We start from the raw sequence: 27,773 nt of genomic DNA on the forward strand, positions 1-27,773 counted from the left end.
TCAAAGTCGTCATCTGATCAGGTGATGTGCCTGTCGCATTATTTAACAGTGCTCCTGGAAGCAAAGATGCGATGATGCCAAACCCCCTCATGGAAAAAGCAAGCCATCGTGTTTACAACTTACAATGAGCGCTTATCAGGATCAACTAAACGCTGGATTTCCAAAAGTACGTGAAGTACGCCGTGCTGTGACTCTTTAAAATACATCCAAGAGTTTTACAGTTTTATCTGTTATTGTAGGGACATCAACGTTGCATTTTCACGGCCCTAAACATTACGCGGAACAAAAAAACGAAATGTCATTTTTTGCTGTGGCTTAACAATCAAGACACATACAGCATTAATACATCTCTCACAAATCACTGAAGAGCATGATTAATAAGGTCAACAAAAGCTAATAAATAGCAATAGTAATAAAATAGACTGTTTAGAAAAAATGCATCTCTTTACATTTGTCAGACAATGAGAATTGTTACGTTACCTTACATAGGATATATATCTCTATTTTCAGTCTACTAATGTTATTCATTAATCATTATATGATTAAATATATGATATAAACTAAATACGTGGATATTAATGCATTTACTCTGAGGGTGTACTCACACTAGGCACGGTTGTCCCTCCTCCCCACTCCCCCTCTGGCCTGCACTCACATAGGGTTTCAGCATTCGTGCCGGAGCACGCTTACGTCATTATGGTGCGACGGTTTCGGGATAAACAAGACGAGCGGCGCTCTCTGAACACAATGGAGTCCATCGCTCTGTTTTCTTTGTGGATAATTTTGTGTCGTTTGGTCCACAGCCCTCTCACAGCCTGTTGTTAAACAGATGTGTCGCCTTAGTGGCGCGAAAATTTTAACGTAATCGTGTTGCTCGTATGAGGAGGTTTGCAAGGTACCAGCTGAAGTGCAGCAAGGACTTTGCAGCTTTGATTACGGACTACAGTTCCCGTACATCACGCGTCCTGTTCCGTGCTCACACTGCATGCGAACCGTGCCCGAGTCCAAATGAACAGTGCTCTGGCCCACCTCTTCCAAGCGGGCCAGGGCCGGCCAATCGAGCCGCGCCCGGGCACGGTTCGGAGCACTCACACTAGTCAAACGAACCGCGCTTTGGTGGTCAAACGCACTCGGGCACGGTTCAAACTGGCTAGTGTGAGTACACCCTGAAATAATCTTTTTTTCTCTGTTTTTCCAATGAGAAGCACCATCATATCCATCAAACAACCATTGAACCCTACAGATTCACACTAAACGACTATCTTTTGTTCACTAAATAAACATGAGTAAGATATTATATAATAAATTATAGAATATTATATATATATATATATATATATATATATATATTAGTTTGATTTTACATGCACCAGCACACCAATACATAATTAACAGTAATATTCACCACCATACAGTATTTTTTTTGACAAAAAATATTTTATTATATGGAAAAATGCCACAAGACTAGAATCTTTTTGTGTGATGCTGCAAACAAAACACAGAGTTTGAAGTGACTCACTGACCGTGAACGCTAACTTCAATGCTGTTTTTACTCTAGTTTAAATCATAACGTGTCCCAACACAACAAGAACAGGCAGCAAAACGAGTCTACAGACAGTTTTAAGGAAACGTTGCAGAGAAATAAAGATAGAACCCATCATTTCAGATTGCAAACAAAGCGTAAACAATAATGGTGTGGTACAACGCCAAGAACGCACAACAAAAGAAGTGCCGTAACGAGCTTTGTTTTTCTCTGCCCTCAACTCTACAGTCATTTCAATCAGGGGCAGCGGAGGGCAACTCATGCACCATTTCCCTTCATCAAAGCCGAGCAGCTCCTGAGGTACGTTTGACTCACCCTTCACCCCATTACCTTGGAACAATTCTTCAGGCATTAACTCAAACGCTCCTCTTGCTGCCACCTGTTATTAATTACCACTCTCTACAGCCCAACTGTGTTTTTGCTAATCTCAGAATCTCTTCGTCTAAAAGTGTGTGGAGTTAATGTGGTGGCTTTATCTTTCAAACGTCAGCCCTGGAGACTTAAAGGGAAAAAGTTCACCCAAAAATGAAAATTAGCCCATGATTTACTCGCCCCCAAGCCTTCCTAGGTGTGTATGACATTCTTCTTTCAGACGAATATAATCAGAGTTATATTAAATAATGTCCAAGATATAATGGCAGTTTTGAAGTCCATCGAAGTGCATTTATTCATGATTAAAGTGCTCCACACGAAAATATCCATATTTATAACTTTATCGACTAAAATAACTATCTTCCGGCAGACAGCCGAATTAATGGATTTAAATATGAATATTTTTCTTACACAAACGCATCGCTTCGTGTCAGAAGGCCTTTATTAACCCCCGCAGAGCCGTTTCGAGCACTTTTATGATGGATAGATGCAATAATCATGGATAGATGCACTTTTATGATGGATAGATGCTCTTTATGATGGATAGATGCTCTTTTATGATGGATAGATGCACTTTTATCATGGATGTACTTTTATCATGGATAGATGCACTTTTATGATGGATAGATGCATTTTATCATGGATGGATGCACTTCTACGGACTTCAAAACAGAAACAGCCATTCGCTGCCATTATAAAGCTTGGAAGAGCCAGGACATTAATTTAAATAACTCTGATTGTGTTCGTCTGAAAGGAGAATGTCATGTACACCTAGGATGACTTGAGGTTGAGTAAATCATGGGCTAATTTTCATTTTTTTGGTTGAACTATCCCTTTAAGGGCCGTTTTAAAAGAGTGTTTATCTGTTTTGGAAACGGCTGTATCCTAGTGAAGACGAACACTGATGATGCTGTCTGACTGAAGTTGACCTAATTGAGCACTGCTCTTCCCAGAGGAAATGTGATTACAGCAGGTCACGCTCACTATATTCAACAATACCAGTCAACTGACATCAAAGAGAAGCTTGTTCTATGGGATTTTCAGCTTAAACCCACATACAGCGGGAAACTGTCATCACAAACAGGGTTTGTAAAGCTCTTAGGAGAAGTTGGTGTCCCTAAACAAGCCAAACTCAGAGAGGCTGGCTTTGGTAAGGTGTGTGCAAGCTGTCATCCGGCATCGCTTTCTTGAGTTTATTAAAAGCAACCAGCCATCATAGCATTTACTTAAGAAGAGGAAAAGTGTGGTGGATGACAAATCTCAACAAGACAGCAGCACTGAAGAAAAAGTCACTAGTTAAGTGGAAATCCTGTCATCATTTAATCATGTCGTCCCAAACCCGTAGGGATGTCTTGCTTTTGTGAAGAAATTAAGACGTTTAGCAGAATTATGCTGTTTTTTTCCATGCAATGAGAATGTCCTTGTTCATTTTTAGTTGAACTCTAGGGGACTGGACCAGTTTGAAGGCATTTACAGCACATTACAAGCACTTTTTAAGAGAACATCACGCTCCTACCTCCTTATCGGCTTTCACTGGGGAGGCCTCGTCACAAAGAGTGCTGTTTCTACCACGACTCGATTTGTAAATCTATTAATATAAAAGACAAAGACAAAAAATGAGCAAATATGGAAAAACTTGGGATGTCAAAAGTAGGGATGCACGATATATATCGCCATCAGCTGATTTATGTTCATTTTTAATGTTATCGGCACCGATAAGAAAATTTGTCTGATATATTAAAGCTAAATAATGTGTTATTTCCTTCAGCTGAGACTCTTCAGAAGCTCATAATCAACGTGATGGTTTAATCAATAAAGGAAAATACAGTAAAGTGCAACAGTCTCTCATATCGACTACATCAAATTATAATGAGAACATTGTAATTGTGTGTTTGGGACATGGATTTTAATGGTGAGACTTTTGTTTTTGCAATTAGGTTAAAATTATATATATATATATATATTTGGATTTAGATTTATCGGCCAATATATCGGTTATCGGCTTTCAAATGTAAAGAATTATCGGTTATCGGTTTTGGCCAAAATTGTCTTATCAGTGCATCCCTAGTCAAAAGTACTGTCGATACCAAAATTTAAAAAGTTGCAATAGTGACTACATGAATGAATTTTTTTATTTAAATGGCCAGAATTGCTGTATGCTTTGATCTGGCCAATGTATTTGTGTTTTTTGAAGTACACAATCATTTAGATTCACTTTCAACTGCTGTTAGATTGCTTTAAAAACTTCAAGCATTGATTACTTACTGTGTATCTTCTATTTCTACTTGTTCTATTTCTCATAATTGTTTTTTGTTCCCTGAACAAGTCATGCTTTAACTGAAATGATTAAACTGTAAATGTGTGGAGCTCAATGTTGTTTCACTCACCGGAGACAGAGGGACAGGGTTCTCACGCAGATATCTGGGGTTTTCTATCTGTAAAAATAAAACAATACAACACAACTTTACTCTCCTCCTCCTCGGGTAAGTCCCAAACATTTCCCGTCCACCTCTGACCTCCTTTATTTGTCATAAACAATGTGGAATGACTTCAAAGAGTGTTGTGACTTCAAGAGTTTGTCTTTTATCACCATAACCCATAATCTGTAAGCAATAGGAGTCTGTCCTCTCTGATGAGACCGTAGAAGACACATGATGACACGGACCACAATTGAAACATTCAGAGAAATCCATCTTGAACTGAACTTGAGCAGCAATTTCCTTACTGTTTGTTTTCATTCATTATTTTGTCATTTGAGGGAAAGAAAAAATACCAATGCTGTGTGAAAAGTGAACTTTGTGCAACTGTTTTTTTTTTTACCTGGAACCCTTCAATTTGTGGATGCGTGTCATTTAAGCCTCTTTTATGTGTTGTTGTGGGTATTGGAAGGCATTCATTTTGTGTATCGGTGGTTTGAGTTATTTTCAAACTGAAACTGAAATTCACATTACTTAATGAACATTACGGTTCATTAAGTAATGTCTTTATACACCACTCAAAACAAAGTTACAGTGCCTAGCATAAGTGAACACACCCATGCTAAAGTTGACTAAAAAGAGGAATAAAAAATCATCTTTTGGAAATTGATCTTAATGCTTTAATTTAAAAAATGAGGAAAAATCCAACCTTTAAGGACACCAATTTTCTTTGTGAATGAATAATGAATCATAAATTAATAAATGTTCTTCCTTAAAATACAGGTTGCATAAGTCACGACACCCCTATGTTAAATTCCCATAGAGGCAGGCAGATTTTTATTTTTAAAGGCCAGTTGAAGGTATGGTGAAGGGTGTGTGATGATGAGGGTATATTTGAACTCCAAAGGCCAAGGGAACTTTATCAGGATGCATATTATCCCGGATCCATGAAATAACTGGCCTTTAAAATAAAAATCTGCTGTCTCTATGGGAATTTAACATAGGGGTTTCCTGACTTATGCACCCTGTATTTTAAGGAAGAACATTTATTTATTTATGATACATTATTCATTCACGAAGAAAATTGGTGTCCTTAAAAGTTGGATTTTTCCTCATTTTTTTAATTAAGGCATTACGATCAATTTCCAAAAGATGTTTTTTTATTCCTCTTTTTAGTCAACTTTAGCATGGGTGTGTTCACTTATGCTATCCACTGTATGTACAGTATATGATATTGCATTTCTGTCAACAGATCCTCCTAAATATCACACAATGCAGCTTTAAGTCAATTCTTAGCAGTGTTCTTGTGAGTAATTCTCAGAGGCTTGATAAATACGGGCCCTGAACTCTTTATGAATCTTCAGGCCACAGCACTGGACGACAGGAGTGTGTTATCGCATCGGTTTCCAGTGCTACGCTTCACGTCCACACATGATGCAGATGTCGATTAGTCCAGCATCAGTGCCCACAGAAAACAGGGGCCCGGAGCCACTAGTGCACATACTTATCTCAACACTACACTCTCTGATAACAGCAGAGTTCAGACTCTTGTTTTTCTGCATAAACTTTCTGATGAAACAAGGTTTCGCAATTTGCTGGGAAGTCAGAAGTGGCTATTGAGGAAATCTTGAGGCCAACACAGTCCTATAAAGCTTCAAACGCTTTGAACCCAGAACTCGGCATGCCAACGTGTTGAGCAATCGCTCCAGCACATTTTTCCTCCCACATGGTGTAGTCATCCATGGCAAGAAATGCTATGCTTTCTCTTTTTTGTTTAATTTTAAGGATTAACTAAGAACTCAAACTCAGGATGAGCTAAAAATGAACTTTGCCACTGATAGTGAGATTTTCTGGAATATATACTGTACAAAATTGTGTTTTTTTTTTTTCATTTTCTGAAATGTGCTGCGTAGTGTTGTCATGACAACGCAGTTGTCTGTTTACCAGGTTGTTGGTAATTTTCTTGATTTAATTTTTTTTATTCTTTTTTTAAATGAAAACTAACATCATAAAGTATGATATTTGTTTTACTTTGAGCAATTCTGGAGCTATAATTGACTCTTCCTAGGAGCATATAAAACAAAACAGCTCCTTGGAAAAAATTAAATGTAATATTGTAGTAGTTATAAACAAACATATTTTAGTTCAGATTAGTTTGAGGGCAGCAATTGTATTCATAATGTCAAAATAAAACCACGTAATGTTACTTGAAGGCATTATAGCCTACTATTCCTGCCAAACTTCCATGGTTGCGGTTAGTGTTACTACAGTAAATCCATGGTGAATGTTGCTGATCTGTGGACACTGGATAGTTCATTCATGGCACAATGTTTCTTTCTGGTTTCCACGTCAGTGCTGTTTGATCCGTTAATAACGGAGAAATGTGAATGTTTCTCACTAGATCTCGCAGCGATGTTATTACTTCTGTGGCAAATTCAAATGATTCCTTTACTTGATCTCTTAGCGCTGTGTAGTAACAGTGTCGCTTGATCAAGCTCGGCTCGCGCTGCTTTGGTCCAAACTGATAAACGGTCCGTCAACCACACAATAACGAGCAGTTTCGTTCCGCTTGCATTACGTTTGCCATTTTATGTTGGGCAATGTTGGGGTGGCTCCGGCGGATTATGAGCGCGCTTACCACGCGCAACGCGCCTACATTTGAAAGAACGAAATTTTGTTAATGTTGTTTATATGTCTAGTATGTGGTGTTTTTAATATGCTTTATGACAAACTATGTGTAAATTGTGTAATCATGTGTAAGCAGTGAACCAAAGACAGTCTCAAAAACACGGTTTGAAATCGCTGGTGTTTCTGATGTCACAAACCTGTAACCAATCAGATCAACGTGTGATCGTCAACGAGTGGATCTCTGAGCTGAGTGAGTGGAGACGGTGCTCATTTGCATATTCATAGAAGCGCGCATACTAAATGAGGCAAGGGTGTCGAGTTACATTCAAGATATTTTAAGGGATGAAGACATTTTTTAAAGGGGTCATGAACTGGCTTTTAAAAAAAAATTATATTGTTGTCTGAGGTCAACTTATGACGTTCGCTTGGTTTTTACATTCAAAAACATCAAAATGAATAAGTAATAGGCTATTTTCTACCCTAGTTTTGAGCCTAGCTCAAAAACGCTCGGTTTTTATGGGCGTCTCGCATTGAAGACTTGGAAGTAAACGCCCACTGCTGTGAGTGGATAACAGTTTTGCATAATAATGAGTTTCAACTCACTCGTCAGTGCACGTGGGGGAAATTGTTTTGAAAACTTCCAATGTTGTAAAATGGCAACCGGAATGATTCGCCCATACATGTTCGACCCAGAGTCCGATCCCGAATCGCAGGACAATGAACCAACAACACCTCAAATACAACGGATACTTCAGCCTGTGACAGCGTGGTAAGTTATTGTTAATTGTTTATGCTACTTCTATTGTAGGCTATCTTTAATGTTTTTATAGAAATTTTACTCACATAAGTGTGTTGCACCATTCCTGTCGGATCCAATATAGAAGGCACAGCACCGTTTTTCAATCTTAATCGGTCTGCAAATCCTGTCTCGACCTGTGTCTTGTTTACAAAACAGTCCTCGGCGAAATGAAGCGAACAAACGGACAATGTTTTACCCACATCAGCTGGAACCTCATTAAAAAAAAATTTTAACCATGCATTCCTATTGGAATCCAGAGGAAGCTTATGCAGCGACTGTGTTCTTCCACAACCAGGCACTGCACAATATTTAGTAAACTATTTTGTAAATAGTTTGTAAAAAGAGTCGTTTGCTGAGCCTGGTGTCAATAAAAGCATTTATTGAACTAACAAGGACGTTTTCAGTTCTGAAACTTACAGGATATTCTTATAATATGGTGACCTCTTAGATGTCAAAAGCTCAAGGAAAATTTGATTTCTCAGTTCATCACCCCTTTAACATATGTCATTTTGGTTGAAATTTTGACGTTTTTAAGGGATACAATTATTGGAGGGACTTTAAAAATACCGATATTCAATACCAATTTTGATACCGCAGGGAAAACCTTCCATATAGATATCAATTATATTATCTCCTATTTTTTTGTCTATCCACTAAAAGTCTAGGCAATCAATTTTTTCAAGCTATATACACTATTCCAAAACACAATTAATGTCAAGCACACAAAACATTTGGATTCATGCTGAATGAGAGAGGTACATGAGAGCAAAAGGTTATTCGTATAGCGTATTTCCCACATGCAGGTAGTTTCAGTTTAGCTTTTAATAAATGTGTTTTGGCTTGAAGCATGGCATTTATAATAAAAGCTGTTTATAATGAATGACAAGCAATAATTTACGGTAGTTTTATACTTATATTTTTCATTCCTGTTCTGTTCTAAACACAGTAATGAATTCATAGGATATGTTGTGGAGTGAGGCGATTTTTAATTGTTCGTAAATGTTTTATTTGTCAATATTTTACATTATTTCCGAATGTAATAGTAAAATGTGACATATACCAATGTAATTTTATATTTTCTGTGAATACAGTTTATTTAAAGGTGTCATTGTTACAGTTTAATTATAAATACAAGTACTGAGTAATATTAATTAACTACATGTATTTACTATAGGGTTGGGGTAGATTACGGTTTAGGATTACTGTTATTACTATGGTAAGTACATGTATCAAGAACAGTAAAATAAATCTTTTCTCTCAACAATGCAATTTTAACCAGGTGCATCTTATTTTCCAGAAAATACAATATTTGCACATACTGTCTGTGTTGGTTTAGCAAATAAATTATGCACATCAGACACTGCAAATACACCCACAAAACTGGCATGCACGATTTCTTAGCTTGCTTGTGTGTGGTAAGTTGTGAAGGATGCAGGTGTGATCCGGTGTACTTTACTGAGACTGTGATCCTGAAACTGTTCTCCATCCTTTCATCATCAGTTGATGAATTACTGCTGTTGTCATAGCAAAAAATTCACTTATTGTGGCCAAAATTCACTTAATGGCCATTTTCAACAGTGCAACGATAATGGTATGGGACAAATAATATAGCGCTGATTTCGGTGAAGATCCTACAATAAGTCTAATTTATATAGAAAAGCATGTGTGCACTGCAAAGAATGCCAACGACCTCATTTAAATGCGCATGGCATGACACTGCACCTTGTTAAACTGGCCAGGTTTTTTGACGAAATACTCCACGTTGAAGTGCAGTGATGAATTAGCATTGTTTCACACCATTAGGCAAATTGTGTTTCCATTGTCATCAATGCTAATATGATCAGTGAAAGTCTTTTTTTGGTTCAGTTCACATGAAATGGTCGCTGACATATATGAAAATACATGGTGAAAACTGAATTTTAAAGGAATGGCTGGATAAGGGGGGAAACATTTGAAAAATCCTCCAACTTTACCCCCAGGTTCCAGCTGTTGAAGCGAGCCTCAAAGTCACTATCATCAGAAGAGACGAGCCTCCTGTGAGCCTCCGCCTGGAGGAGAAAAACACAGTGAGGAACAAAGAGACACAAACCATGTCCAGGGATGGAGATTCACCAGCATCATGGGTTTAAAACTAAACCTGCTAGACAAGGGCAGAGATTATCAAACCTTACAAAGCTTCAACTCAAGATAATAGCATTATAATCTATCATTCCTCAATCAGTAACATATTTAGTGGGTATAATGTAACCTTTGAAAACCAGTTTAATCCACTCTTTTTATCATTTGGAAGAACATATTGACTATTCATTGTAAGCTGTGAAAGATACTGTATGAATAAAAAGAGAAGTTTGAAAAATAAAACAAAACTGTTATGAAAACAAAACATTATGGATGCGCGATATTTCGGCCACCATATCGTTATCGGTCAATGTATGTTCATTATTAATGTTATCGTTATCGGCACAGATAATAAAATTTGTCCGATATATTAAAGCTGATAAATAATGTGTTATTTCCTTCATCTGAGACACTTCAGATGCTCAGTGTACAACATGATGGTTTTGTATTGCTTAACATATCATTAAATTATCGGCTTTCAATTATAAAAAATTATTGGTATCAGCCAAAATTGTAATATCGGTGCATCCTTACTAAACATTAAGTTATGTATATTGTCACAAATTAAAGAAATATTATATGTTTATAGATGTTAATATAGAAATGGACGTACCCTCCTCATGGCATGTTTAACTTGAAATATGATTGGAATCACAAAAAAAAAAAAGAAAATACAGTAAAGTGCAACAGTCTGTCATATCGGCTACATAAAATTATAAAGAAAGCATTACAATTGCGTGTTTGGGACATGGATTTTAATGGGGAGACTTTTTGTTTTTGTAATCAGGCTCTCAAAAATTTTAACAAAACGTGGATTTAGATTTATCGGCCAATATATAGGTTATCGGCTGTCAAATATAAAGAATTATCAGTTATCGGTATAAATTTTTATCTCGTTGAATCTCCACTAAACATTAAGTATATTGTATTATATATATTGTTTGATATAGAAATGGACATACTCATGGCACACCAGATGTTTGACTGTTCCACATCTGTAAATTCCTGCGGAGGGTCACATGACGCGCTGCTCTTTTTATCAAGAGAATCCGGCTCTTTAAAGAGCTCTATATAATTTGAAAGTTTCCAGGGAACTGTTGTTCCAAGTTCACTTTCCTGAGTTCAGCTTTGGCTCGTTAGGAATGAGAAGCAAGGAAATGTCCAATAAAGCTCAATTCTAATGGATACTGTTGAAGCGTAATAGCACTGTGGGAAGAGCATAGTTCACATTGAGCAAACAACTCACATTACAGGAAGGTGTCTGAACCCAAATACCTGATAAAAACCAGGACACATGGGAACAATCCTGGTTATAACCCAAAGATATAGAAGTTTTGTAGGTTTGAAAGGTCATGGTGATTCTGTGTGGTCAATTGGTGAATAAACTCCTCTGAGGTCTACAGCTTTGTGTTTTTGTGCTCATGTTGGTTTCAGTGTTTTATTGAAGGAAGTTGAGAGGCCAGATCTTGGATAAGTTGAAATCCAAACACTCACCATCTTTGCATCATCCTTGATATCGTGTTTGACGGGACTCGAGGACAAGGGTCTAGCCGGTGTCTTATCGCTGATCAAGTTCCTGCGGAGGACAAAAGATTTCAGATTCATTTTTAAAGGGGTGGTTAATTGTGATTTCACTTTCTAACTTTAGTTAGTGTGTAATGTTGCTGTTTGATCACAAACAACATCTGCAAAGTTACAACTCTCAAAGTTCAAAGCAAAGGGAGATATTTGCTTTTACAGAAATCACTTTTTAAGGACTACAACAAACGGCTGGTAGGAACTACAATGAGCTTCTTCACGGGTTAGTGACATCACTAAACCTAACATTTACATAAACCCCGCCCCCAGGAAAACGATTTATAGATTATCATGACAGAATATGCTAATCAATGATTTGAAGATAGTTAACTCCACATCAGCTGCATAAATTCATCAACTAACCATTCAAAAATGTTGCTCTACATGTTGTCACTTCTTCTTGACTCTCTCCATCTTTGTCTGACTTCGGTTTGAACATAAAAGGCTAAAAGTTTTTTTTAAATTTTCAGTGCATGTCTGTGTGAGGTCATCCAAGATGCTTACACACACACGCACACACACACACACACACACACACACACACACACACACACACACACACACACACACACACGCAGACACACACACAAGCTGCTGAAGCTCCGCCCCCTGCGCCGGGAGCAGCAGCTCATTTGTATTTAAAGGGACAGACACAAAAACTTAGTTTTTTTGCTCACCCTCAAAAAGTGATATTTTGAACATGCTATAAAAAATATCTGTCGGGTATTTTGCGCTAAACTTTTACATACACACTCTGGGGTCATCAGAGACTTATTTTACATCTAGGTATAGGACCCCTTTAAACAAGAGCCAAATGTTAACCTGTATCAATGCTCAATCACATAGAAGCAAACATTTCGAAATTCACATGCAGATGCTTTAGCCTTTTCCACGTTGACTGTGTTTAACACATTCATGCAGGGAAGCATGCGATGGAAACATTGCATCATCTTTAACACATGGTTCATGTTCCTAGTCTAAAGCAACAGCAGACTTGCCACACACTAATGCCTGTCAGGGACATTTATTATATATCATTTCCAGTTGACTGATATTTATGATCTCTTTCTTTGCTCAGATAATTGCAGTTTGATCGGTTACGCCGAGGCCACCAACGGCAACTTCAAAGCCGAGACTCGTCTGACTAGATGTCGCTGATTTCAACCGCCATGACACATTTGTTTCACGGGCAAATTAAGAATGTGTTCTCGAGCTAATTATGAATGCTTAACGCAAATCTCAACTAATTAAACAAATCCCCCGTTAGTCAAATGATTAAGAGTGGGAGGATGTGATGACTATATGAAATATCACCCTCTTTTTTCTATGGTTTCCTTTGGACTAACTATTAAGCTCTAGCCTAAAATACACATCAAAAAGGCAGTTTTAAAAGCACTGCAGTTTTTTTTATTTTGCTGTCAATCACATAGATGAATGCACAACCTAGGATTATTTATCCTCATATGCACAGAAGTACACATCACTGTGGACGAGAAAGTGCATACTTTTAAGTAAGCACAGTACTGTGATACACTAAATTTTAACGTGTCATTAAACCACATCTTAAAGTGTACTGTAAGCGTAAGCATATCAATGACTACCTTAAAATACAAAATTACTATTCCCCTCTCACATTTTACCATTACGTGAAACATAAGCACCATGCAGAAATCTATAATGAACTGAATTCTGATGCATTTTCACCCAGTATCCCGTGAATGTACGTGTGTCCCTTTACGACTCGCTGTAGAAAGTATATGATCATGCACAGCTCCAGCAAAGGAAAAGATTCACATTGAAAAACAAAAAATTCAAGGTTGTTCTAAACTTTCTTTCATCGTGTGAGCCATCGCATGCAAACCGATGCATTCAGTGTCAAAAACCTGTCAGACATGCATTTATATTCCATTAATATGAAATGCTTGTAATGTCTGTTAAATTGGCAAATAGCCTGACATCGTTTTGAAATAGTAATCACAATCTTTCAATTTGTAAGCATATCTATGGAGTTTGCCCAGAACTATCTGCTTTCATCAGTTGTGAAAGTGTATGTTAGCTTTCGAAAAATAAGCAAAAACTGTTTCCATTACAGTTTTGCCAAATATTCCTTTTTCAAATTGCCTGAAAAAATTCATGCAAGCGCAAAAACTCTTTTGCAATATATGTGATTTGTTTGCGAAATTTACGTGTTTCCATAGGGCGTATTTTCAATTCACAATTTAAATTTGCGCAATTTGAAGGGTAATGGAAACGTGGCTGAAAGGGAACCACAGTGTGTGTGTGTGTGTGTGTGTGTGTGTGTGTGTGTGTGTGTGTGTGTGTGTGTGTGTGTGTGTGTGTGTGTGTGTGTTTGTGTGGACAGACTTTTGTATAATGACATGGGTATTACAGTGGTATTACAACGTGAATGTGATTGATGAGGACATTTCCCAAGTCCTCGTATTTCAAATGGCTTCAAAAACATACTAATCAAATTTTTTTTATTAAAAATGCATTAAGTTTTCAATGATGGGTAGGTTTAGGGTTAGTGTGTGTGTGTGTGATGGGTAGGTTGAGGGGTCAGGTTAGTGTGTGTGTGTGTGTGTGTGTGTGTGTGTGTGTGTGTGTGTGTGTGTGTGTGTGTGTGTGTGTGTGTGTGTGTGTGTGTGTGTGTGTGTGTGTGTGTGTGTTTGTGTGGACAGACTTTTGTATAATGACATGGGTATTACACTGGTATTACAACGTGAATGTGATTGATGAGGACATTTCCCAAGTCCTCGTATTTCAAATGGCTTCAAAAACATACTAATCAAATTTTTTTTATTAAAAATGCATTAAGTTTTCAATGATGGGTAGGTTTAGGGTTAGTGTGTGTGTGTGTGATGGGTAGGTTTAGGGGTCGGGTTAGTGTGTGTATGTGTGTGTGTGTGTGTGTGTGCGCGCATCAAAGCACAGATCTAAAAGGGTGCAGCAGTTAAATCTGCTGGCCTGCACACACACACACACACACGCACACACAGTCCACCTCGGTTCTGAGCTGTCAGACGTTGTGATTGGCGGCTGGCCGTTAACAGGTGGATGGGGATAATTGAATGAGATGAGAGTGAGGGATGAAAGAGCTGTGGGTGTGTGTGTATAGATCGTGGAGGTGCTGCTGATTAAAGCCCGTGTCCTGACCCGCAGCTGCTCACAACGGCCTCAAACACACCACTTACACACACAAGGCCAAAGCATTCATGAGTGCTTGACTCAAACCTTGGACTCGGGAGCACATCTGACGTCTCTTATGGCCGTAACGGTCCGAGACTCTGGCTAGTGTTTCGGGTGAACACATGAAACCCCGACAGACATGAGCAAACTAAGACACCTCGGTCTTCAGATGATATGAACATGTGAGTGTGTTGTGTGTGGTGTTCTGCGGAGTATTTCCTTATTCAAACTGCAGTGAACCAAAGACAGTCTCAAAAACACGCTTTGAAATCGCTGGTGTGTCTGACGTCACAAACGAACTTGTAACCAATCAGATCAACGTGTGATCGTCAACGAGTGGATCTCTGAGCTGAATGAGTGAGTGGAGGCGGGGCTCATTTGCATATTCATAGAACCACGCATACTATAATGAGGCATGGGTGTCGAGTTACATTCAAGATATTTTAAGGCATTTTAAAGGGAAAAAAACGTTTAAATATGTCATTTTGGATGAATAAAGACGAGTTTTTTGATGATTGACTACACAGGGACTTAAGACATTTTCTGTATTTGTGGTCAAAATATGACAAAGCTCCTTTTTCTTTACAGCAATTTCATAGTATTGATGAATTATTTAACCATTTCATTTTGTGATTCCAGCAGTTTCAAAAAAACTGAGATGGAATCACTTTTTAATTTTTTTAGTTTACATACTGATTTTATGCATTGTTGTTGTTGTTTTTAAAGATGATAATAATTGTTTATATTAATCAATATAATAATAATGAACATGAAAAGTTTTCAGTCATTCTCCAGGTGAAGCACTAACACACTGCTAGGCATGTTGATGTCCTTTAACTACAAGCTACAATCATAGAGAAGCGTTCCTTTAGCAAACACCACTAATGATCTAAAGTCCACACATTAACCCACAACTGAAAACAACACATCAAACTCTTCTCGTGCCACTAAACACACATCTCTAACTGTTCTCAGATCTGTTCCAGGACCGCCTCTCTAACCCAAACACACTCACAAAACTGAGTGAAGAGCACCATCACATGGACAAACAGGGAACTATTAAAAGTCATTTCACATTCACTCTCGATTGGCTTTAATGCTTCATGAAGAACCTTTGCCATCCACTGAAACTTTACATTCAACAGAAGGTTATTTACAATGGAAAAAGGCTCTTCAGATTATTGAAATGTTCTTCACACTAAGAAAAAAAAGTTTTTTCTATGGTATCCCTGCGAAAAAACCCTTTTGAAACCTAAATTATTAAGATTGGTCGTAATGGTTCTAAAAAAAGGAAAATACATTTTTTTAGGTTGAAATATGACCCAGACATGTTCTTGCTTGTGTTATAGTCACGCAATTTAACATTTTCACATTTCATTTTACATCAACCATTTGAAAAGTCAAGTCAAGTCACATTTATTTATATAGCGCTTTTTACAATACATATTGTTTTAAAGCAGCTTTACAGAGATAACAGGAAAATAATGCAGCAAAGTTTGTTTCTAGAAGAAAATAGCGTCACAGTCCAGCTTAAGTAAGTTCAGTGACGGTTCATTTTTGTTTAAAAAAAAGTTATTAATTTAGGTAATTTATATATATATATATATCCGCTCTGGAGTAAACCGTGATGTCATCGTCCAGCTCAATTCAGTTCTTGTATAATACTGTCAATGCAGGCAGATCAATAATATTGTTGAATATTAAATTAAATGTTAAATTAGCAAGTCAAACCAATGGAAACAAAGGCGTAAAAAGTCCACTTACATGCAGAAATAAAGTGTCTAAAAAGCATAAAGCATCAAACTTTATGACTTGAAGAAGCATGTGCAACTCCAGAAAAAACTAAATTGTGTTATATTTAGACTAGGGATGCTCCGATTGATCGGACGCCGATCATGATCGGCCGATATTGGCTAAAAATAGATTGATCGGCGAACCCCAAAAGCGCCGATCAAAAAAGCCGATCACGTGACGTAAACAGCAGACTGGAGCTTGGCAGTGGCAACATGAGTTCTCCTTCACCGGAACGAATAGGGAGTCTCCCAACGGATTGAAGCGCGCGTCCGAGTGAAGACCGTGCACCGCGCGAGCCACAACAGAACGCGGTATCTGCGCCACTGATCGCTGCGGCAACGAGCACTTTGATCACTTGATAAAAAAAAAAAAAACTTTTCAGCGCTAGATCGCCTCTTATTTAACAAATGAACAAAATGAATGCTCTGAGTTAACTGGAGATGTTTTTATTTATTTGTATTGGTACATTCGTGCCGTGAAATGTTTCAAAAGTGGTGGTGGTATTTTATTTTTTTTGATCTGACTCAACTTTTGGTTCCTCAACTACATCAGATTCAGATTATTTCATTTAATGTCATATCAGCATTCAAAGCTATTTTCATGGCAAAAATTCAATTATAAAAATACAAATATCATATAAATAAAATAAAACAAAACAAAACAAGACGTAATTTTATACAATATATATTTTTAAATGAACATATGATAAAAAATCCAAAACCTTTTCAGGCATAATCTCATTAAATATGTCCTTTAATGAAGTAACTTCATAAAAGAGCATTCTGCTCAACTACATCAGACGTTCATAATAATAACAGAAAAAAACTGCCATAGTTTTGTCCTTTTATCAGTGGCCAGTTTTGGTGTAACAAGTTGTACATTTTGTTGCCAATTAGTAAATGTAGTGGGGGTATTAAGAGCCTACAATTTCCAAATATGCCTAAGTGTAACTGGATCCCCTCCCATTAGGCTGATCTGATGTGTGTTGGTCTGCCTGAACCGTCTTTGTTTGGAATAATTTAATGTTACTCTGCCTTATTTGGGAAAGCTGGCCTACAGTAGCCTTAAGACATCTCATTTTCTAAATACAATTAAATAAACATTTCTACAAATGGTGCAAACTCTGCTAGATTATAGATAAAAGATTCCCATTCCCCTGCTATTCTGTGATCGGCAGTGATCGGCAATCGGCAGATCATGATTTTGGTGATCGGTAATCGGTGATCGGCCCCAAAAATGCTGATTGGAGCAGCTCAAATTTAGACAATGATTATCGGCAAAAGCATTAAAACTTCAAACAATGTTCAATAGCGACGGATTAAAGACGAAGAAGAAAGAGAAAACTCCCATGAAAAGCACAAAAGCAGAAGAAGTGTTATATCATGATCACATGACTGAGGGAACGCAAACACAACCACATCAGAGGAGAGCCGAGAGCTCAACGCCTTAAAGGGATAGTTCACCCAAAAATGAAAATTCTGTCAGTATTTACTCTCCCTCATGTTGTTCAACCCCGTAAGACCTTCATTCATCTTCGGGACACGAATTAAGATATTTTTGATTAAATCTGAGAGCTTGATCACTCCTCCAAAGGCTTCTTCATTGACACTTGTTCCCCGAAAAGTTATTAAAGAAATCGTTAAAATAGTCCAAGTGACTACAGTGGTTCAATCTTAAAGTAGCAGTGTGTAATTTTTAGCGGCATCTAGTGGTGACATTTGCGAATTGCAAACAGCAAGTCACTCGCGGTCTATCCCTCGGTTTTCAAACTCGAATGAGAAGCTACGGTGGCCGACGTAAGACAAAAGATGTCGTCGTCTGAGTCAGCAGCAGAGAGTAGTAAGTCAAGCAATGAGGTTTCTTTAGTGCTGTTTGTTCGCTTTCGGCTACGGTAGACACATGACGTCACAATATGTCGACCTTCATAGAAGGGGATTCCCGCGCCTATGTAGATATAAATGTCTCATTCTAAGGTAATAAAAACATAACGGCTCATTGAGTAAGGTCTTTATACACCACTGAAAACATAGTTATGGTTCTTATATTGCATTTCTGTCAATAGATCCTAAGAAATATCACACATTGCACCTTTAAGTTTATCAAGCGACGAGAATACTTTTTGTGCACAAAAACAAACAAAAATAACAATTTTATTTCAACTATTCATTTCCTTCTCTTTGGGCCTCTAGTCAGTTAACGTAGTGTGATTGCGTAGAGCTACGTCACACGTAGGCTCACTATTGGCCGACGCTGGTCATGTGTGTGACGTACAACACAGAAGCACTACACTATTACACTAGTGAACTGACTCGAGGCCCAATACAATTTGAACTAGCCTGCTTCGCACGGTCGAGTGGGGCGGTACTTCCGCTAGCGCCGGCGACATCGAGCATGACCTTTCAACGTGATGACGTAGTTCCCGGCGCGTTGCAGATCAGCTCAATCGGTACAATTTTAGTTAAAAAGTATATTTTTTTTTTTTTTGAAAATGACTATCATTTTAGATAAGACCCTCTTCCTCAGCTCCAATCGTGTACAGCCCATTGAAGCACTTCAAAGACCTTTGAAACTGCATTGATTTGGACTTCAAAACGCTGGTTGTCATTGAAGTCCATTATTCGAAGAAAAATCCAGAAATGTTTTCCTCGAAAAACTTAATTTCTCTTCCACTGAGGAAAGAAAGACGTGGATATCTTGGGTGGCATTGGGGTGAGTAAATTATTAGGAAATTTTCATTTTGAGGTGAACTAATCCTTTAGTAACTTTTCGGGGAAGAAGTGTCAATCCCTGAAGAAGCCTATGGAGGAGTGATCCAGCTCTCAGATTTAATCAAAAATCTCTTAATTCGTGTCCCGAAGATGAACGAAGGTCTTACGGGGTTGGAACAACACGAGGGAGAGTAAATACTGACAGAATTTTCATTTTGGGGTGAACTATCCCTTTAATCAGATCTGAATGAGAGCGACACACACTCTTCTGCAGCAGGACTCGAGTGTTTGAGCGACACACACTCTTCTGAGTCTGTGATCTGAACGCCTCTAACCGTACGTTCACACCGCCGCCGACTAGAGCGGCAAAGAAGCTCTGGACGCCCTATCAAGGACGCTTGTCAAAAAGTACGGGGAAGCTTGTTGACGCTTTGGTCGCTCTGACGTAGCAGGGAGAAGAGAAGTGTCACAACATGAAATGTCACATGAGATTGGTGTTTTTGCATTCCACCTCACTGCTTTTCTATTTAACTATGTAACTATGCTATGCTAGACTGTGTGCTCGAGCTTTGTGTCTTTTGCCGCGTCTCGCGCATGTTACAGCGTTTTAAAAAACGCGTCATTCAAGTTAAAATAAGTTCAACTTTAAGAACAAAAATGTAAACTATCCCAGCTATTTTATCCCATGCCTCGTTCTTTTGTAACTGGTCCCTATAAGCAAACAACGTCATATCATAAATGATAGGAAACCCAGCAACGGCGATTACTAGCTTCTCCTCCATTTTATCTGAACTAATGTTTTGGTAGGAACGAAAGTTTACATCGTGTGTTTCTCCGGAATCAGCCAGCGCGGAGGACGTCTATATTCTGATTGGTTGCTGGCTTTTGCCGCTGCTTGTCGCTGAACCGCGTCATAGCTCATTACCATAAAGTTGAGCTACTTTCAACTTTCTGATTGACGCTCAAGACGCTCAAAACGCCCAAAACACGACGTCGATGGATTTGACGCTCCTTGCAGCTGAGAGAAGCCATTTTCCATTGAAAATGAATGACTTCCGGTAGCTTGGAAGCTCAAGTCGGCGGCGGTGAGAACGTACAGTAATGGTCCAGGCTTCCTCTATCTGCGGACAGAGGGACATATTGTTGCATTTTTGTATTGCGATATACACTCACCTAAAGGATTATTAGGAACACCTGTTCAATTTCTCATTAATGCAATTATCTAATCAACCAATCACATGCCAGTTGCTTCAATGCATTTAGGGGTGTGGTCCTGGTCAAGACAATATCCTGAACTCCAAACTGAATGTCAGAATGGGAAAGAAATGTGATTTAAGCAATTTTGAGCGTGGTATGGTTGTTGGTGCCAGACGGGCCAGTCTGAGTATTTCACAATCTGCTCAGTTACTGGGATTTTTACGCACAACCATTTCTAGGGTTTACAAAAAATGGTGTGAAAAGGGAAAAACATCCAGTATGCGGCAATCCTGTGGGCGAAAATGCCTTGTTGATGCTAGAGGTCAGAGGAGAATGGGCCTACTGATTCAAGCTGATAGAAGAGCAACTTTGACTGAAATAACCACTCGTTACAACCGAGGTATGCAGCAAAGCATTTGTGAAGCCACAACACGCACAACATTGAGGCGGATGGGCTACAACAGCAGAAGACCCCACCGGGTACCACTCATCTCCACTACAAATAGGAAAAAGAGGCTACAATTTGCAAGAGCTCACCAAAATTGGACAGTTGAAGACTGGAAAAATATTGCCTGGTCTGATGAGTCTCGATTTCTGTTGAGACATTCAGATGGTAGAGTCAGAATTTGGCGTAAACAGAATGAGAACATGGATCCATCATGCCTTGTTACCACTGTGCAGGCTGCTGGTGGTGGTGTAATGGTGTGGGGGATGTTTTCTTGGCACACTTTAGGCCCCTTAGTGCCAATTGGGCATCGTTTAAATGCCACGGCCTACCTGAGCATTGTTTCTGACCATGTCCATCCCTTTATGGCCACCATGGACCCGTCCTCTGATGGCTACTTCCAGCAGGATAATGCACCATGTCAAAAAGCTCGAATCATTTCAAATTGGTTTCTTGAACATGACAATGAGTTAACTGTACTAAAATGTCCCCCCACAGTCACCAGATCTCAACCCAATAAAGCATCTTTGGGATGTGGTGGAACGGGAGCTTCGTGTCCTGGATTTGCATCCCACAAATCTCCATCAACTGCAAGATGCTATCCTATCAATATGGGCCAACATTTCTAAAGAATGCTTTCAGCACCTTGTTGAATCAATGCCACGTAGAATTAAGGCAGTTCTGAAGGCGAAAGGGGGTCAAACACATTATTAGTATGGTGTTCCTAATAATCCTTTAGGTGAGTGTATTGTGACACGATATATTGTGGCACCCCTAGTGGTTAACACAAGCATGTGTCTCTGGCATAGTTGAGGTTTCAAGACCGATTCACACGACAAAACATCATCTCCTCCAAAACATTCACACCAAAATATTACAGCGCTATCCATATCTGTTCTGATGACTGTCAGTGAAACACAAATCTCACTTCATCACTTGGTGAATGTTCATACTTGGAAGAAATGCTTTTTATTTTATTTATTTAAAGATTTGTTGCTGCAAATATTTATGATGAATTTTTGAGAATTTTCAAATATTAAACACATATTTGCCTGTTATATTATTATTAGCATTATTATTAATAACTCTGCCTTGTGAATCAAATGCCTGTGGTCTTAAAACAGGCTTAGTTGTCTATATACAACATATCTTTTTTCATTTGATTTCGTAATATTCAGTATATTCGTAATGTAATATTCAGTATGTCCTTGATGGGTCATTCCTCCTGTGTAGGATCGTGGGAATGCTGAGCCTGATTCACGATCATGCACTTATCAGCAGTGCTGTGTGAAGACTGAGAGTCGGTGTCATACCTGTGTGTGTTTGAGAGGGGTGATGTGACCCATGAGCCGTCACTCTGACCCAACTCCCCACACACCCAATCCGGCAGCACAGCAGATCTCTGATCCCGATCCGAGCTTCCCAACAGCGGCTCGTCGAAATAGATGGACTGAAAAGAGGGAAACAAAGCTTTAACATCACCACTGATACTAGCTCTCGAAGTGCATCCATCCATCATCATAAAAGTGCATCTGTCCATCATAAAAGTGCATCCATCATCATAAAAGTGCATCCATCCATCATAAAAGTGCTTCTGTCCATCATACAAGTGCATCTGTCCATCATAAAAGTGCATCTATCCATCATACAAGTGCATCTGTCCATCATCATAAAAGTGCATCTGTCCATCGTAAAAGTGCATCTGTCCATCATAAAAGTGCATCTATCATCATAAAAGTGCATATATCATCATAAAAGTGCATCTGTCCATCATAAAAGTGCATCTGTCCATCATAAAAGTGCATCTGTCCATCGTAAAAGTGCATCTGTCCTTCATAAAAGTGCATCTATCCATCATACAAGTGCATCTGTCCATCATAAAAGTGCATCTGTCCATCATAAAAGTGCATCTATCCATCATAAAAGTGCATCTATCATCATAAAAGTGCTTCTGTCCATCATAAAAGTGCATCTATCCATCATAAAAGTTAATCTATCATCATAAAAGTGCATCTATCCATCATAAAAGTTAATCTATCATCATAAAAGTGCATCTGTCCATCATAAAAGTGTATCCATTATAAAAGTGCATCTATCCATCATAAAAGTGCATCTGTCCTTCATAAAAGTGCATCTATCCATCATAAAAGTTAATCTATCATCATAAAAGTGCATCTATCCATCATAAAAGTTAATCTATCATCATAAAAGTGCATCTATCCATCATAAACGTGCATCTATCCATCATTAAAGTGCTTCTATCATCATAAAAGTGTATCCATTATAAAAGTGCATCTATCCATCATAAAAGTGCATCTATCATCATAAAAGTGCATCTGTCCATCATAAAAGTGCATCTGTCCATCATAAAAGTGCATCTATCATCATAAAAGTTAATCTATCATCATAAAAGTGCATCTATCCATCATAAAAGTTAATCTATCATCATAAAAGTGCATCTGTCCATCATAAAAGTGCATCTGTCCATCGTAAAAGTGCATCTGTCCTTCATAAAAGTGCATCTATCCATCATAAAAGTGCATCTGTCCATCATAAAAGTGCATCTATCCATCATAAAAGTGCATCTATCATCATAAAAGTGCATCTATCCATCATAAAAGTGCATCTGTCCATCATAAAAGTGCATCTGTCCATCGTAAAAGTGCATCTGTCCTTCATAAAAGTGCATCTGTCCATCATAAAAGTGCATCTATCATCATAAAAGTGCATCTATCCATCATAAAAGTGCATCTGTCCTTCATAAAAGTGCATCTATCCATCATAAAAGTTAATCTATCATCATAAAAGTGCATCTATCCATCATAAAAGTGCATCTATCCATCATAAAAGTGCATCTATCCATCATAAAAGTGCATCTGTCCATCGTAAAAGTGCATCTATCCATCATAAACGTGCATCTATCCATCATTAAAGTGCTTCTATCATCATAAAAGTGTATCCATTATAAAAGTGCATCTATCCATCATAAAAGTGCATCTATCATCATAAAAGTGCATCTGTCCATCATAAAAGTGCATCTGTCCATCATAAAAGTGCATCTATCCATCATACAAGTGCTTCTAACATCATAAAAGTGTATCCATCATAAAAGTGCATCTGTCCATCATAAAAGTGCATCTATCCATCATAAAAGTGCATCTATCATCATAAAAGTTAATCTATCATCATAAAAGTGCATCTATCCATCATAAAAGTTAATCTATCATCATAAAAGTGCATCTGTCCATCATAAAAGTGCATCTGTCCATCGTAAAAGTGCATCTGTCCTTCATAAAAGTGCATCTATCCATCATAAAAGTGCATCTGTCCATCATAAAAGTGCATCTATCCATCATAAAAGTGCATCTATCATCATAAAAGTGCATCTATCCATCATAAAAGTGCATCTGTCCATCATAAAAGTGCATCTGTCCATCGTAAAAGTGCATCTGTCCTTCATAAAAGTGCATCTGTCCATCATAAAAGTGCATCTATCATCATAAAAGTGCATCTATCCATCATAAAAGTGCATCTGTCCTTCATAAAAGTGCATCTATCCATCATAAAAGTTAATCTATCATCATAAAAGTGCATCTATCCATCATAAAAGTGCATCTATCCATCATAAAAGTGCATCTATCCATCATAAAAGTGCATCTGTCCATCGTAAAAGTGCATCTGTCCTTCATAAAAGTGCATCTGTCCATCATAAAAGTGCATCTATCATCATAAAAGTGCATCTATCATCATAAAAGTGCATCTGTCCATCATAAAAGTGCATCTGTCCATCATAAAAGTGCATCTGTCCATCGTAAAAGTGCATCTGTCCTTCATAAAAGTGCATCTGTCCATCATAAAAGTGCATCTATCATCATAAAAGTGCATCTGTCCATCGTAAAAGTGCATCTGTCCTTCATAAAAGTGCATCTGTCCATCATAAAAGTGCATCTGTCATCATAAAAGTGCATCTATCATCATAAAAGTGCATCTGTCCATCATAAAAGTGCATCTATCATCATAAAAGTTAATCTATCATCATAAAAGTGCATCTATCATCATAAAAGTTAATCTATCATCATAAAAGTGCATCTATCCATCATAAAAGTTAATCTATCATCATAAAAGTGCATCCATCCATCATCATAAAATGACTCCACACAGGTTAAGATAAAGCTTGATGTCAGTGGTGTGTTTACCATGTACGTGGGTAAAGTCTTGAGGCCGCCGGCGTCAGGTATGTGTGTGAAGGGTCCTTCTAAAGCTCCTCTTGTGAGCATGTGCAGAAGGAGTCGAGCGTACATGTTGCGGTTCTTCCTTCCCGTCAGTCCTGATCCACAAGCCGCGGGATCACACAGCTTCTTAATCCACAGCGCGCACCGCTGACGCTCTGACGGACACATGAGCATTTATTCCTGTCATCAAAGCTGAGTTTCAGCATCATCACTCCAGTCTTCTGTGTCACATGATCACTCAGAAATCATTCTAATATGATGATTTGATGATCAAGAAACATTTATTATTATTATATGAAAATGCTGATGCTGAAAACTCAGCTTTGATCACAGGAAATAAATTCTATTTTAAAGTATCATAAAGTAGAAAACCATTATTTTAAATTGTAATAATATTAACAATATTACAGTTTTTTATATATATATTTTAATCAAATAGCCTTCATGAAACCTTGGTGAGCAGAAGAGACTTCTTTTAAAAACATTAAAAATTGTATCGATCCAAAACTTCTGAACGGCAGTGTAAATAATATATATAAAGCTGGATGATGACATCACTGTTTTCTCCAGGGTGGCTATATATATATATATATATATATATATATATATATATAAAAATAAATTAACAAAATTAATAACTTTTTTACTACAGAAATGAACCATCACTGAACCAACTTGAGCTTGACTGTGGCTTTATTTTCTTCTGGAAACAAAGTTTGTTGCATTATTTTCCTGTTATCTCTGTGAAGCTGCTTTAAAACAATCTGTATTGTAAAAAGCGCTATATAATTGAAGGTGACTTGACAAAAAAAAAATTTAAAAGAATGAACACTACAATGAGTATGGAAACATCAAAGCTAAGTTAGTGACAAATGATTTATCTATATATTTTGTCTGTGCTGCTAAGACACAAAGATGATGCCAGATCGTGTATCTTCCTAACTGAGTGGTGATATAAATCATGTATTGAAATGACAGGTCACACACACACACACACACACACACACACACACACTTTAAACATGTAGTGTATTCTCACCTGTCTTGTGTGTCAGTTTCAGTACAAATGGTTTCATATCGACCAGGTAATGATCAAACTCAGAGTCCAGAATCCCAAAGGAGTCCTGATCACTCATGTTGCTCCTGAACACAATAAAATATCATTTATATACTGTATACTTTAATATATACTTCAGAAAATATAATTTGCAGTGTTAATGATATATATTAATTATCATAGCAGACACCCAAGAGACGCCACGATTTGTCAGCCTACAGAAAATAAGTCAAGTGACAAGATTTTAAAATTATTATGAATACATAATTAGTAATCTTCATGTAATGTAGTTAGTGTACATAGTTTATATAAGCTCACCAGTTCGCAAAAAACTCATGCGCAAATATTGAGAAGCGAAACTTCTTCTGTGATTATGCTAAATAAAGTGCTAATGTAAACACAAGTATTTGTCTAAGGTAAGTACTCGTTGAGCACTAAATCATTATGAATGATAATCATATTAATATCTCCTTATGGTGTTGTCTGCAGATGTGATTGTGTGCTGTCCTCCACTTGTTGCTAGTTTACGCTCCCAAACGGTTTCAAACTGATAGAGTGTGAAGTCATATATATATAACACTCATCTTTCATAATTCAAAATAAAAGTCTCACTTCCACATCAGAGTTGTGCCCGTTTTGTTGTTTAAATTATGTCCCAAGCGCTCATTTTTTGTTCTAATTAATGAGCTTTGTTTTATGTGATTTTTAGTTTGTTTTCATTGTAAGTTAGGATACAAATACTCAACATCAAAACAAACTCGGTTATTTGTTGATAAGCGCACATTATACAACTTTTCACAATTTTCTAAACAAACACGAGAATCAGAACTAGCTGTTGTAATGTTGACATTTTTTCCACACACTTTTTAAACACAATAGTCGCATGCTGCATCAGCTTACACGTTACATCTTTAAAATGTAGCAATGCCACTCACATTGAGTGCACTTATTTAGTTGGTGTTTCTATGTTGCCTTTATGTTTTATATTATATGATTAAATTCACTTATTACTTTTAATGTGAAGACTTTTACTCCCAATAACGACGGAAAGGAGCTCACTATTTGTGGCTTCATTCCGGTTCTCGCGAGGAGCGTTTCCGTTTCCTAGCAACCAAACATTGCTTGTTACCATAGACAGTATAAGAAGCTTGTTACAGTTTCCTCAATCGCTTTGGCTCGGTTCTCGAATGAGAATTTTTTTTCTCTCAAACAATAAATTCAGATCTCTGAATAATTAGCTTATTCACATCAGATTTGAATTTCTTATCGATTTAAGCAAAAGCTCACCTCGAAAACTCACTCGGACCAACAAAACACTTAATATATATACATGTCTGAGAATAAGCTTATTCCACCATAACACTGGCAACAATTCAGAAAACATGTGTTTAATTCATAACTCACTGACCTAAAAAACATTAACAATTTATGCATTACAAGCATGATGAACTTTTTAAAGTTTGAATGATTTTTTTCCCCACAAAAATATTAATTATAATAATGAAATCTTTTCCGTTTACTATTACAGCATAAAGCACAAATGAGAGATGCAGAAATGTTTTTTCTATATATTTACATATAGTTCATACCTATCTATCTTTCTATCTGTCTGTCTGTCTGTTTTCTTTTTTTTTTTTTACCTTTATTTATATAGGGACAGTGCAAAAAAACATGATTCCAGTTGAACACTGAAAAA

General features: G+C 37.5%; 1 protein-coding gene across 3 annotated transcripts in view; it reads right to left on the reverse strand.

Moving 5' to 3' along the window:
* The window catches only part of cep112 (centrosomal protein 112), a 207,319-nt gene extending 180,683 nt beyond the window's left edge, over positions 1 to 26,636 (reverse strand). The window contains exons 1-8 of one of the 3 annotated variants that reach the window (XM_077230618.1): positions 26,396 to 26,636; positions 26,060 to 26,163; positions 24,985 to 25,175; positions 22,102 to 22,238; positions 11,372 to 11,453; positions 9,733 to 9,807; positions 4,303 to 4,350; positions 3,432 to 3,503 (exon numbers count right to left, since the gene is read on the reverse strand). In XM_077230618.1, the coding sequence (XP_077086733.1) occupies positions 3,432 to 3,503; positions 4,303 to 4,350; positions 9,733 to 9,807; positions 11,372 to 11,453; positions 22,102 to 22,238; positions 24,985 to 25,175; positions 26,060 to 26,156 (702 nt within the window). In that variant the 5' untranslated portion in view covers positions 26,157 to 26,163; positions 26,396 to 26,636. Of the gene's footprint in view, positions 1 to 3,431; positions 3,504 to 4,302; positions 4,351 to 9,732; positions 9,808 to 11,371; positions 11,454 to 22,101; positions 22,239 to 24,984; positions 25,201 to 26,059; positions 26,168 to 26,395 lie in introns of those variants that run through there. The other 2 variants (XM_077230619.1, XM_077230620.1) reach the window with 2 other exon arrangements.
* Positions 26,637 to 27,773: the final 1,137 nt, after the last annotated feature.

The sequence above is a fragment of the Siphateles boraxobius genome, unplaced genomic scaffold (assembly GCF_051911475.1).
Source record: "Siphateles boraxobius isolate OS27281-9 unplaced genomic scaffold, OSU_SipBor_1 15, whole genome shotgun sequence".
Lineage (NCBI taxonomy): Eukaryota > Metazoa > Chordata > Actinopteri > Cypriniformes > Leuciscidae > Siphateles > Siphateles boraxobius.